We start from the raw sequence: 12,075 nt of genomic DNA on the forward strand, positions 1-12,075 counted from the left end.
ACCTGCAAGCGAAACCATTGTTTTTTTTTAAAGGTGGCGCTCAGAGCATACTGAAGTTATGGAAGGAATACTTTTCCAGCCCGCTGAATGGCAGTGAGAGAGTTCGATCACGATGGAATAGAGATTCCATTGCCCCTCATCATCATAGGTGCGAATAGTAATTACCCTCATTCAAATGCGGCGGCGAAGAAATGAAAATGTGCATGCTCAGCTTGTTTTGCAAGATATGGTTGGACGTAAGCATATCTGGCGTAGTGTGTGAAAATGTGAAGCCCACCTCTTCGAGCCTGTCGAAATTGCTGGGGAAAATAAAACAAGCTGCAGAGATAAATAAGCAAAGGTACAATCTTATATTTATTGTTGTTACACTATTAAATAAGACGTTAATTTTCTTCCAATTAATACATTTATTTTAAAAAATATCAATTTTTCATAGCGCGTAATTCTCTTATATTTGGACCTCAAGACTAACTAGTAGCTTTCAAATGATTTAGTCTACAACTTAATATGTTTTGATTTAAATTTTTGATAAATAACATGATACTTACTTATTTTTAAATAAAAAAAATCGAGGTCGCAAAAATTAAGGGGGTATTCTCGTTTAGAAGCCCAAATTTTAAGTATTTTTTTTTGAAAAAAAAAATAAAAAATTATTTTGACTATCCATTTGTTTACATGCTTTTTATTAATATTCTAAGAATACAAAACATAAGTAATAAAAGAAAAGTAGAAACTGATGAAATAATGGATTGTCCTCGTGTGCAGGATATAAATCTCTTCCGTGACCTAAAATGAAAATGTATGCGAAATCTGTGTAGTTATCGCTCTACGAAACGTTTTTGAAAAAAAAAATTTACGAAATGGTGGAGGTTTGAAAAAAAAATTCGTTTTCCATGTTTTTTGTGGTTCGGAATTAAAAAAAAAATAATATGTCGAAAGCTCTTCGTAGATACTATAATCGGCTATTAATGCGGCGGCGAAGAACTGAAAATGTGCATGCTCAGCTTGTTTTGCGCGAGTTAATGACTTTGACTTCACCACAAGGCACGTAAACAAAGTTTCCAGTAAGCATCATCAAACATCTGGCAACGGAATAATACACTTTGATAAACACCGACGCATCTCAACAATACCAAACAGGGGATAATTATTTTTTTAACTCATATCGTGAAAAGGATTTTCGCTCGCGCGACCCCGACCGCCAAGCGAGGTAGCGAAAAGATAGCGGGCAATTTACGCCACAGGATCCCAGCTCTAAAAAGCTTAAGGCAAGCAGCACAAACGTAATCGGAGGCCAACCCTCTGCACCAAATACCGCCCCGGGAGGAGGAGGGACTGCGCAGAAATGCGGTGGCTCTTAAAGGCAACCAAATGGCTGTGCTGCCTCTTACCTACCCGCGGAAACGTTGGGGTCGGAGAAGCTGAACGTGCTCTAGGAGCTCCCTCAGGGAAGAGGTCATCAGAGCAGTCTGCGACGCTGGAAGTCCCTGACGTGCGATCAAGGAGGAGAGCTACACTCCACGCAGGAACTTCTGAAGGAGCAGCGCGGGCGACGGAGGGAAGGAGGACCAGCCAATATACGACGGGTCGTTTACGATCAGCGCGGAAGAAAGAGCTACGTTATTTCTGCGGGAGGACCAGTGGCTACCAATAGACGAACACAAGCCTTCTCCGATAGATTGGGCGATCGCAAGGTAATTGTTTCCTGCTGTATCGACGGGGGTCGGACCAAAGGGAAAAGGGTGTCAGATGAGTGGGGTTGGCGGGGCAAGCAAAGAGATGGCCAGTGTCAGGCGGAGACTCATTGTCCGCAGGACATATGACATATGGCTGCTTACAAGCAGGCACATCAACAAATACTACTCTACACCAGCTAACCAAGGAGATACAGAATTCGCTGGAGGGAGGGGAAGTGATGCTTTGCACTTTTCTAGACATCGAAGAAATTTTCACAAGAGCGTAACCAGAGCACTGGAGAAAAGGAATGAGACAGCAACGGTGCGCAGATGGATAGAGGCTGTACTGCACACCAAAATAGTTGAAATCACAGTAGGGGATACCAGAATTCTTCTGGACACTACAAGAGGCTGCCCAAAGGGTGATGTGTAATCCCAATTTTTATGGAGCCTTGCCAAGGATCGTTAGGTGGATGTACACCATGATCGTGTGACCGATAATCACGTATGGGGCGGTGGACTGGGATTCAAAAGATTCGCGGGCTTCAGTAGGGCTGGAACTAGATATAAACCTCAAACGCAACTATAGCAACGTATAACCATACTTAGCGATAGTCAAGTGGCACTCAAAATGATCTCATCTTATGAAATCAAATTGCTACTAGTGCAGAAGTATTTACACAACATGGGCCTAGCTTCTTGTATAAATTACCGGTTCTGCGACAGGAAACTTGGAACATCAGATTACGTGTTAGCTGACAGCAGATGCACGTTAAAGGCCCATGGCTCCATGTGTCCGAATAGGTATCAATCGGAGTCTTTGTGATTTAGAAAGGTTTTGCGGAAGATGTATGGTCCTTTGCGCATTAGCAACAACGAATATCGCATACGAGTCATACGAGTAATACGAAGACATTAACATAGTTCAATGAATTAAGGGGTCAGTAGGGTAATCTTAAGTTTTTTTCTTGCATTTTCTGTTCCTTTATACCCTTAAAATTGGTGCAGATACCCACTTTACCATTGGAAGGTTTCGAAAAAGCGCAGTAGTGAAGACATTTGAGGCATTGCTACTCCCGACTTTCATTCACCACCTGAGTCTAGCCAGCCACCAGCAAGGATTCCGAAAATTTCACAGCACCACCACAGCACTTAGCGTCATAAACGCTCAGGTAGTTCGTGGCCTCAACCAGAAAATACCCTGTAAGAGAACGATCCTCGTAACGTTAGACCTGTCAAAAGGTTTTGACAGGGTCAACCACACAATGCTACTGCAGGACATTGAAAAAACCACGCTTCCTCCAGGGCTMAAGAGGTGGACCATGAACTATCTGAACGGTCGTCAGTCAACCGTACTATTTCGACGTGTAACATCTAAACTGAGAAGAATTAAACAGGGGGTTCCGCAGGGTGGTGTCCTCTCGCCGTTACTGTTTAACTTCTACATCTCGAAACTCCCGCAATCACTAGAGGGGGTTTCCATAACCTCGTACGCAGATGACTGCACGATATTGACGTCTCGGGCAATGGAATCGATGGCATGTGTTCGAAGGTAAGGAACTACCTCACCGAACTTTCTCGTTTCTTCACTGCACGGAACCTCACACTTTCTCCCACCAAATCCACAGTGACCATATTTACGAACTGGACGAAGGTGTATAGACTGGAACTTAATATTGCAGATGGCGTCAAAATTCCGACAGTCAATAATTCTAAGATTTTAGGTGTAACCTTCTATGCTCCTTTCTCCTCACACGACCGCGATTATCGCCAAGGTACAGAGCCGCAACAAAATCCTCAAGTCGCTTGCCGGTAGCGCATGGGTAAAAGAAAAGGAAGTCTTGTTGGCAACTTACAAGGCATTCGGCCGGCCGGTCCTTAACTACACAGCACCAATATGGTCGACTGGATGCAGTAGTACGCAGAGGAAACTCCAGAGCTGSCAGAATAAAGCACTCCGGACCACGATGGGATGCCTCCTGATGTCTTCCATCGAACACCTACATAGTGAGACGCTTATGGTCGTAGTTAAGGAGCATAATGAACTCCTCTCCAAGCAGTTCCTGCTGGGATGTTTTCGCAGTGGAGCCATCAACACCTTCACCGACTCCCTTTTCGGGAATGGCATTCTTGGGGTCAAACCACCACCTATCGCAGACGAAGAGGTCGAGTTGCCGCGAGTGACCCTGGCGCAACTTTGTTCTGGATATTGTAGCAGGTTAAACTCCTACTAATAGACCCTGACATACCCAACGTATGTCCGAAATGAAACGAGTCTCCGCATAATACTGACCACCTCTTTGCATGCCCTACCAACCCCACCCATCTAACACCCTTTTCCCTTTGGTCCGATCCCGTCGAAATAGCGATTTTCTTGGTTCACCCGTTAGATGACGTCGACGACAACTCAAATAACCCTCAACATTCCAACGGGGATTAGATAACCGTTAAAACAACAAAAACTCCACATTTCTTATGGAAATCAATATATGGAATACTTATTTTTTATTTTTTTTCATTTTATAAAAGTTTACATAACAATGAAATTATTACATAAACTAAAGATAACGCAGCGCTAGCGTCGGAGGCTTTCGGCTGATATGGAATACTTATTAGTAAACCATATATTAAAAACATAAAGCTGTCACTTCAGCGGTGTGATAGCCCAGTTTCATTTCTATGAAAATTTCGAAGAGGCAACATATCCCATTTACACATATACCGATGGCATTTTAATTTCGGTAATATGAAATTTAGTAGAGCGATTTTTTAAACGGTTTTCAAAAAAATTAATTTTTAGTTTAATATTGTTAATTTACAAAAAATATGCAAAATCGATTGGGAATGAGCGAAGTCTTAAATTTAATAACCTTATACAATCAAAATATCATTCCTCATATCAAATTTATTATTCTAATTAGTATATACAATTTATGCTATAACTATCATAGTCGGAAAGTATAAAATCTTTTTTTACAAGAAATATTTTTGTAGAAAAAAGTTTTTTTTTGTTTTTTCATTTATATTGTGGTGGTTATTGGTCGGTGGTTACTCGATGTGCACGCGATGGCTGTCAGCAGAAGAAGAGGGTTGCTCGTATGATGTGTAGTCATATAGTGATAGCCGCGGGCGTCTTCAAGCCTAACTGTTACCTATGTATTCCTTGTTTCGTTTTGTGTTGTATTCATTTCAGCGTTGTTTGTAAGCCAGGCGCAGATGACTTGCTGACTTGCTGACATGGTGTTGCCATGTTGTATTAAACGTGGAAATATAATATAATATATTGTGGCTCGTCCCACAAGTACTCCCCTTCTTGGAGAACATTATCAAAATCAGCGGAATCTAACGCGTCTCTTGGGTGACGGTGTAGATAAGTTGGAATCGGATTCAGATGGGCGGTATGATGGCGACGAAAATCGAGATGTCCGAGGCTCAGATGACTCTGGTGAAGTTGATGTAGTAAGCGTAGTGTTGTTGTCATCGTCGTTATGCTGCTCACTCTCGTTGAGCTTATCGTCGGGAAGTAAATGCACAGGCTTTAGTCGGTCGATCGAAACTGTAGTGTTTTCGCCTTTGACGTTTACGATGAAATATTTTTCATGCTTTGAAATGACTCGGTGAGCGTCGCGACGAATACAAATATGTGAACATGTAGATAGTCCTTTGAAGATGAATGGTTTCCTCTGACCATGTCGGACAATGGGTTGTGGTGCCAGGTCTGCGAAGTAATTTCTCAAGCGTAATGCCAAGTTGGATGGTGGCAAACCAGATCGTGGCGAAACCGCTAGGAATTCACCTGGTAAACGAATTGGCTCTCCATAAACGAGATCGGCAGAAGTTGCGCTAAGATCTTCCTTCCAAGCGGCACGAATTCCAAGGAGAACGATGGGTAGCATGTCGACTCATGAGCTGTGTTGACGTTCCACCATTCCATTCGACTGCGGATGGAAAGTGGTGGTATTTATATGTTTTTATGTATTTTAAAAAGTTGGCTCTTAAACTGTGTTCCTTGGTCCGTTGTGATTTGTAATGGTACACCGTAGCGACATATCCATCCGGCACAAACTGTGCGGGCAACACATTTGGCGTCGATACTATCAATGGGAAATGCCTCTGGAAACCTGGTCAAACGATCGATAATTGTCAAGCAGTAGCGATACCCCTTTGAAGGTAYGTATGGACCAATGATGTCCACGTGGATATGTTCGAAAAGTCTTGTGCGGCTTGGAAAGTTTTGGATTGGTGATAAAACGTGGCGAGATACCYTATTTCGTTGGCAAGCTAGGCATGTTCGGGCCCACAAACGGCATTCGCGGTTAATGCTTGGCCAAACATATCGTTGTGTTAACAATTTGGCGGAAGCTTGTGCTCCGGGATGACTAATGCTGTGGAGAGCGTCGAAAATATTCTTCCTCAGCGCGGTGGGAACATATGGACGAATAATATCGGACGAAACGTCGCAATAAATTGGCTTATTGCAGTCTGGAATGTTGACTGGTCGCAAGTTTAGTGAATCGTGTTGTTCCCTTYGTATTCTTTGCTGAAGTTCCTCGTCCTCAGCTTGTGCTTGAGCAAGTTCGTTTGAAGATACTGCCATTGAAATTTCTTCGATGCGAGAAAGAGCATCTGCGACGATGTTGTCTTTTCCGGCTATATGTTGGATATCGGTTGTAAACTGGCTGATGAAATCTAGGCGGTGGAATTGCCAGGGTGTCGCTCGATCGGGGTCCTGAGAAAAGGCGTGTAGCAAAGGTTTGTGATCCGTGAATATTGTGATGTATCGTGTTTCGAAATTATAACGAAAATTTCGTAAAGCTGCGTAGATAGCGTGAAGTTCACGGTCGTACGGACAGTGTTTTCTAAGAGCAGGTTGAAGCTTTTGGCAGAAGAAGGCCAATGGTTCCCAGTGTTATCCTCGCCGTTGTTGGAGGACGGCGCCGATAGCATATTCTGAGGCATCAGTTAATATTGCCCAAAGGAGCGTTGTCTCCGGGTATGCTAATATTGTTGCTTTACGTAGCTCTTCTTTGCATTGAACGAACGTTGCATCCCCTGCTGATGTCCAGGGAACTGGGTGAGAACCTTTTATTGAAGTCCCTTGAATGTACTCGTGCAGAGGTGCCTGCAACTTAGCAGCGTTTTTAAGAAATTTACGGTAGAAAATTATCATCCCGAGAAACTCACGCAGTTTTCGGATCGTTTTAGGTCGTGGGTTTACCAGGAAGATTTATGATTCCTTTGGCTGAAAAAGTCCACTTCGGACTGACCGAAACGGCTCTTAGCGGTGTTAATTACGACACCATACTTAGTGAGTCGTTCGAAAAGTAAGCGAAGATGACTGCGGTGTTGCGTAACATCTTTGGAAGCGATTAGGCTGTCGTCTATGTATGGGAATAAGAAGTCGTCTAGTCCCCGTGTTACCTCGTCGATAAATCGTTGAAATGTTTGTGCGGCATTCCGAAGTCCGAACGTCATGAACGGAAATTCGAAAAGACCAAACGGTGTTATAATTGCAGTTTTTTCGATATCTTCTTTGGATACAGGTATTTGATTAAAAGCGATCCGAAATGATTTTTGGAGATAACCTACATGCGGCTTTTAGTCCAGTTATCGAGTCGATAAGACAGCTATTCTTGAAGTCGGGTAAGATGCTGAAATGAGCTAAAAAATCTGGGCCAATAATGGGTTTCGTTATGTCCGCCACCACGAAGCGCCATGTAAAATTTCGTCTGAGGCCAAGGTTTAGAGAGTTATGCAACCGTAGGTATTAATCGTAGATCACTTTGCCAGTATCCATCAGGAATTGGATTTTGGTGGCGCGATCTGTTATGAAAAGGCGTTTTGTTTCGCGTGAGTTATTGCAGAAATTTTGTTGGTACCAACACGTGCCGTTGTTCAATGCTGGTGAAGATGTGCGCGAACGAAAGCGCTGACGAGAACGGGAACGAGATATGCTCTGCCGCTTAAAACTGGAAACTAGCTCATTAATCGAAGCTTCGAGACGAGAAATTCGTGATTCAACTGCTGATGTTTTTGTTGATTCTTGAAGGGAATTAATTTCTGCTGTTAGTGCAATATCGTGTATTTTGTCTGCCAAAGATGGCGTAGAAATTGCGACGGTTTTCTTTCGCCCAACGTCTCTAGATCGAGAAGCTGTTGTAGTCGTGCTTCTTGCGAGAGCGTAATGTGTTCGATCAGTGTCCCTTTTAGGCGAGTGTAGGACATTTCTGTGGGAACGTTCAAAAGAAGGTCTTCCACTTCTGCGGCGGCCTTGGCGTCAAGGTGTGAGGAAGCGTAGTGGTATTGCGTAATTTCATCGAAAATTCCGGCGAGATGAAATTTTCCCTCGAGTTGGGCGAACCACAAGGCTGGTCGTTCGGAATTGAAGAGCGGACATCGTACAGAAACACGTTGGAGTGCCGTTACACTGTGTGCTACTTGCACGTTTGCGCTATCTAGCATAGCAATTTAGCGAGAAAACTCCTGTTGTTCTGCAGTCGACTGTATGGGTGGGCAGCCACGTGCGCAGATGAGCACAAAAGCAAAACACAAAGTGCACTGTAATCAAAAAGTGTGTGCGAAGTTTTAATTAATAAACGAGGTGCACTGTAGCCGAAATAGTTAGCGAATTTTAAAAGTATATTGTTGAATCGCGGTATAACTTTCGATCACGTCGGGGTCACCAGTTGTGGTGGTTATTGTGCTGTGGTTACTCGATGTGCACGCGATGGCTGTCAGCAGAAGAAGAGGGTTGCTCGTATGATGTGTAGTCCTATATAGTAATAACCGCGCGAGTTACATCCCATACTAACCCAAGAACAACAGCAAACACAGATGGTGTGAAGATATTCTGGTAGATAAGAAGATACATTTATGTAAGAAAACCAGAAGATATGTAAAATTAGGATATGAGAATAAACACTGATTATGAATAAATATTAAATGCAAATGCAGTCACATGATAGTAATAAAGGATAAGCAGCACTGTGGAATTTACCCACAGATAAGAATTTTTGTAAATTAGAAGATAAGTATTTTTGTAAAACTATAAAAGCAAGAAAATCTTTTAAATAAATAGACACATTTATTCTGACACTCTAAAGACCCGGCCGTCTAAAAYTGTTTCGTAATTCGGGCGTCTTCAAGCCTAACAGTTTGTGTTGCTTGTAAGCCCGTCGCAGATGACTTGCTTACTTGCTGACATGGTGCTKCCATGTTGTATTAAAAGTTGAAATATAATATAATATATTGTGGCTCGTCCCACAATATAAAACTTTAAACAGTTTGAGAGGTCAAATGATAAAAAGAAATTTTCAATTACTCAAAACATGCGCTACATCAGCACGAGCCTACCTACCCATTGCATTTTCGGAAATGATTATGTTATGATAGCAAATGCCCACATACAGATTTGGTAATGGCAATAGCAATAAATTTGAAGATAGTATGCCATAAATTTTTGACTGTCGAGATGCCGTGTAACGAAATATACTTAGAGATAATTTGTAAACGTTAGCAATGTGCTGTCTCCTTTGGCATATTGCTAGCAAATATATATTTTTAGCAATCTAAAATTGCCTGTCGAAATGCTCTTTATTGGTTCATTTTATAGTAGATTAGATTCCCAGTAGTGTTGTGACTAATATATGTACATTTGATATATTGTGAGTATTGTTGAGAAACATATGAATTTTGTAAATAAATGAACAAAAAATTTCTTTCAGATGGAGGAATATGCAAGAGAACCATGTCCCTTTAGGATTGTTGATGATTGTGGAGGAGCTTTCGCAATGGGTTGCATAGGAGGTGGCGTATTTCAAGCAATAAAGGGATTTCGAAATGCTCCATCTGGATTCAATAAGCGCATGGTAAATAAGTTATCAAATTATCGGTACATAATTGGGTTGTTGTAGTGATTTTAAACTCTGTTTAGGGGAAACTAAATGGATTGTTCACGGCAACGCCGAACAACTTTTTTTTAAATTGAATATTAATATTATACCCTATAGCTGAAGATGAAATAATAAACACATTTACATAATAGCATAACAGACAAGTAGTTGCCATGGTGGGGTGCAATAACGTCATTGTGACTATTTCCAATTGGAATGGAAATAAAGGCACTGGACATTATTTCCAATTGAAATAGAAACAAAGCCGCAGTGACGTTATTACCATTTGCAATTATTTGTACCATTTTTTTCTGAAAACAAAATGTGACATTACTTCGCTTTCAATATTTTAGGGAAAAATGTGAGTATATCAGGATAGTAGTTTGGCGGGTCTGTGATTACTCTCCTCTCCTCCCGCCGCGAATAAGTTTGTTTGCCATGCCCCGCTTTCCTGCCTCGTGCTGTGCCGTCCCCACAAAACTGCTAAAGCGAAGCAAATTTTGCTTTATCACCTTTTACGTTATATCACCCCGCCAGTTAAAAGCCAACAATTTAAAAAATTAATAAAAATATCAAAATCTATATCCATTATTTATTGTAAATTTAATGAAAGGAAACTTATAATCTCTGCGTTTACACAATGTTTATTCCTCAACTTTGCGATTTCATTTGGAAAAAAATTATTTAAAGGCAATGAAACCCTAATAAACGTTAACATTTAATCATAAATTATCATACTATCCTTACGCAAACTAAATTCGAAATCTGTCACCACAGATGCTGGATTCAAATTGAGCACATTTGCACTAATATACTGAAAAGCATGTATATAAGCTCTTTCCGATTTATTTGACATTAATAAATATATAAAAGGAAAAGCCTGAAATAAGAAATTCAATTAGGTATAATAAAAATATGTATGTATGTAAAGTCAAATCAATTTAAAATCAATTCTTACATGATCTGAATGTTGAATGTGAATAATCAGGAATTGCTTAAATTCATTTGAGACAGGCACAATGTTAAATGTACTATCAGCAATATAATTTCGTGATTCTAAACCTCGCATGTCTTTTATAACATTTACAATTGTTGGTGAAGCGAATACACTATAAGAAAACTGTTCTGTTATTATCGAATCTACATATATAAAATTTTTTATCTACAACATGTTTTGACGTGCCAAATTCCTTTGATACACTTTCATTTTGGAATACTGCGATAATATCCTCAAAGCACATTGGTGCTTTAGGATATTCTTTTTGCCTTAGATTTAACAGCTGTCTTAGTACCAAATTCTACTAAAAGTGCCGAATCTTTGAATTTCTTGCATTCCTCATCATAGATCTCGCGAACGCCTGTTCTTTTGAGTGACGCCGTCTTACACTCATTTTTTTTTATAGAATTTAATAATTGTAGTTTTTTTTATTAAATCTTTTTGTGAATCGTGATTGTGGACATTGGTGGAATTTCTTTTTCGGTTGCAATATCTGCTACTATTAAATTCCACTATAGCACTTCCTTTACAAAAGCGGTTATAACATTGATAATATATTATTCCATTTCGGTTGTATTTTTTTCTATAAATTTGTTCTTCACTTCTAACTAATAGTAATTTGGAGGTTTGCCTAAAATCAGGTATTAACTCGTATTCTAAGATTGCATAAGTTTCCATTTTTACAACATTTACTTTTTGCATGACCACGTGGACAACTAATATTTAACAAATGTCAATCCTATTGACAAATCGGGTTGGTGTAATCGAATTTGAAGTTTCAAAGGGGAATGTTCGTTTTAGTATCCCTTTTTGAAGAGGTTTCGCGCAAAGGGGGAGGGGGCCGGGGGCTTGATACCCCCCTCATTTGAAAGGTAATGAATGGAGCTTTTGAATAATAGCACCCTTCCCCCCTAGGACCACGGGGGGCTCTAGGGCAACCTCCTGAAAATGGTGTAAAATCGTAGTTTTTCCATATGTATATGCGTCGGTAATAATGTGTACAAGTAGTTGAAGTAACAAGATAACCCAACCAACCATTTACACAAGACCCCCTAAATAATGAAATTGGGTTTTCATTTGTATATATATTTTTTTAATTGGTGTTATACACATAACACATATATGCTTACGAATAAGAGGGATGAGGACCTCAGCGGAACGTACATTGTTAGGGCATACCTTCAGTCTGAGGTCCTCACTGCCATCCTCTATCATTCCCAGCACCCAATGCCCTTCTACGCGTCTTCCTGAAAAAAAAAAGATTGCATTATATGTATATAAATTATTATTATTACCTTTGTTGTATTTGCGTTTCCCGAATTTACTTTCGTCAATCTGCACTACCTTACCTGGACCACCAATCTTCCCTTTGACTTCTTGGTGGTCTAACTGAAATGTAATTACCGCTTCCCTGCAGTAGCTATACCAGTCGGAGATAGTGCCAGATGACAATTTTTTCCCAACGCTCGCATAATCCTCCCTATAAATATCTTCCCGTGTAAAGCGGTGG

The 12,075-nt window shown here is 40.6% G+C and overlaps 1 protein-coding gene across 1 annotated transcript; it reads right to left on the bottom strand.

Moving 5' to 3' along the window:
* Positions 1-5,008: 5,008 nt before the first annotated feature.
* On the bottom strand, positions 5,009-5,572 carry LOC108977346. The gene has a single exon (XM_018946964.1). The coding sequence runs from the start codon at positions 5,570-5,572 to the stop codon at positions 5,009-5,011; it is 564 nt and encodes a 187-aa protein (XP_018802509.1).
* Positions 5,573-12,075: the final 6,503 nt, after the last annotated feature.

Source organism: Bactrocera latifrons, unplaced genomic scaffold (genome assembly GCF_001853355.1).
Source record: "Bactrocera latifrons isolate USDA-ARS-PBARC rearing strain unplaced genomic scaffold, ASM185335v1 scaffold_873, whole genome shotgun sequence".
Lineage (NCBI taxonomy): Eukaryota > Metazoa > Arthropoda > Insecta > Diptera > Tephritidae > Bactrocera > Bactrocera latifrons.

Coding starts and splice junctions, on each gene's coding strand:
- LOC108977346 (XM_018946964.1), bottom strand. CDS start 5,572: ATGCTACCCATCGTTCTCCTTGGAATTCGTGCCGCTTGGAAGGAAGAT.